The sequence below is a fragment of the Lactuca serriola genome, chromosome 4 (assembly GCF_051521515.1).
Source record: "Lactuca serriola cultivar US96UC23 chromosome 4, Lser_US96UC23_V15, whole genome shotgun sequence".
NCBI classification, from domain to species: domain Eukaryota; kingdom Viridiplantae; phylum Streptophyta; class Magnoliopsida; order Asterales; family Asteraceae; genus Lactuca; species Lactuca serriola.
The window spans coordinates 109,475,585-109,477,024 of record NC_136411.1 but is presented as its reverse complement, the minus strand read 5'-3'; the positions used below and the strand labels follow the sequence as shown (position 1 = coordinate 109,477,024).

Sequence of the window (1,440 nt, the reverse complement as noted above, 5' to 3'; positions counted from 1 at the left end):
ATTAGTAATATGGTCATAATCTATTAAAAATATGCCTAATAGTTTGCCATCAGAAGCAGCTAAATACCATGATGTTCTCTATGTGAGTTCTTTTGTTTAAACTTCTGAGCTTCCACAAGAAAGACATAAGCAGGCCTTTTACAAAGTCGTTCCCTTTAGTTCATACACTAACATGTGTGATCCTACCATGAATTTTTATCGAACTACTGATCATTGGTCATCAGCCGATTTCTCTTCACCAATCAGTCCCTATAATAGGTTAGAGTAAAAGAACAATAACTGATAGCTCTTGGGTAGGTGGTGTTGAAGAAACAACTGATCCAGGCCTTAAAGCTATAGTGACATTCAGTATACGGAGAAAGATGAGGCATACACACTTTTTTTTTGAACAGATTGAAAATACAAGCTAAAGAACAAAAGAAAGTAAGTGGTTCTGGTGGGCTTAGAGGATATTGATAAAGAAAGCCCTAATGGCATAACATGAACACCATACGTTGAACTATGCTCGTCATTAATGTATTATTGCTGAAACTAAATTTTGTTATCATACAGTTAATTTGGAGACCACATTACTCCCTCTGATTTACAAGTAATTAATCCTCATGGTAATTTTGACTGTACAAAACTGTTAGCAAATTCACGATGCATGCCTAGCTCTTCATCATAACGAGCAAAGGCGGCAAGCAACATCAACAAACACTTCCTCACGACATGGAATTGTGAGGCCACCCATTGGATGATCATATCCAAATTCTTCCTCTGCTTGATGTAGCAAGTCTTGGAATGAAGGCTGGTTTAATAATGATAAAGGAACAACAAATCGTCTTTTCTCTTGATCACCAACATAAACTGCAAAATGTCCTTTAGGGATGATGTCTGTAGATGATGATGGACGGCTTCCATTGGACAATGATCGACCAAGAACTTTCTTTGCTTGAATGATCCGAGGCATACGAATAGCCATGTATATATGAAGGGTACGGTCACTTAATTTGTTTTGGTGAAGAAATGCAATATGAAAGGATTTCGTTTTTGTGACAGGTGCTGTGGAGGAGTTGTGCTTGATATCAGCACAATTGGATGCATTATATAGGTGTAAGAAGATTTCAATAAGATTGGGTAATAGTAGGAATTTTAGCGAAGAGATTGTGACACATTCTTGCAAAATGCAAGATCACATGCTTTTGTCTTCCAAGTTGTTATTGGACCCAAAGGATTAGACGTTGAATGAAGTATGCCACATATTTTCTGCAATGTAAGTGGAAAAGAGTGAACAAAACTATGGCCCATATGTATATTGGATTCTGAAGGACATGCACCATTATTATTCACATGGATATGTTCCATTAAAAAACGTAACATTTTGCATCTTTATAATTTATTTATTTTTTGAAGTACAACCATTCCACCATTTTAGGTGGTGAATGTTGAACACTATCA

At 36.3% G+C, this 1,440-nt stretch overlaps 1 protein-coding gene across 1 annotated transcript; it reads right to left on the bottom strand.

The window, feature by feature from the left end:
- Positions 1-490: 490 nt before the first annotated feature.
- Positions 491-1,082, bottom strand: LOC145102302 (auxin-induced protein X15-like). The gene has a single exon (XM_079039685.1). It carries the CDS (start codon positions 962-964, stop codon positions 662-664), a length of 303 nt encoding a protein of 100 aa, XP_078895811.1. The 5' UTR covers positions 965-1,082; the 3' UTR covers positions 491-661.
- Between the last annotated feature and the right edge of the window lie 358 nt (positions 1,083-1,440).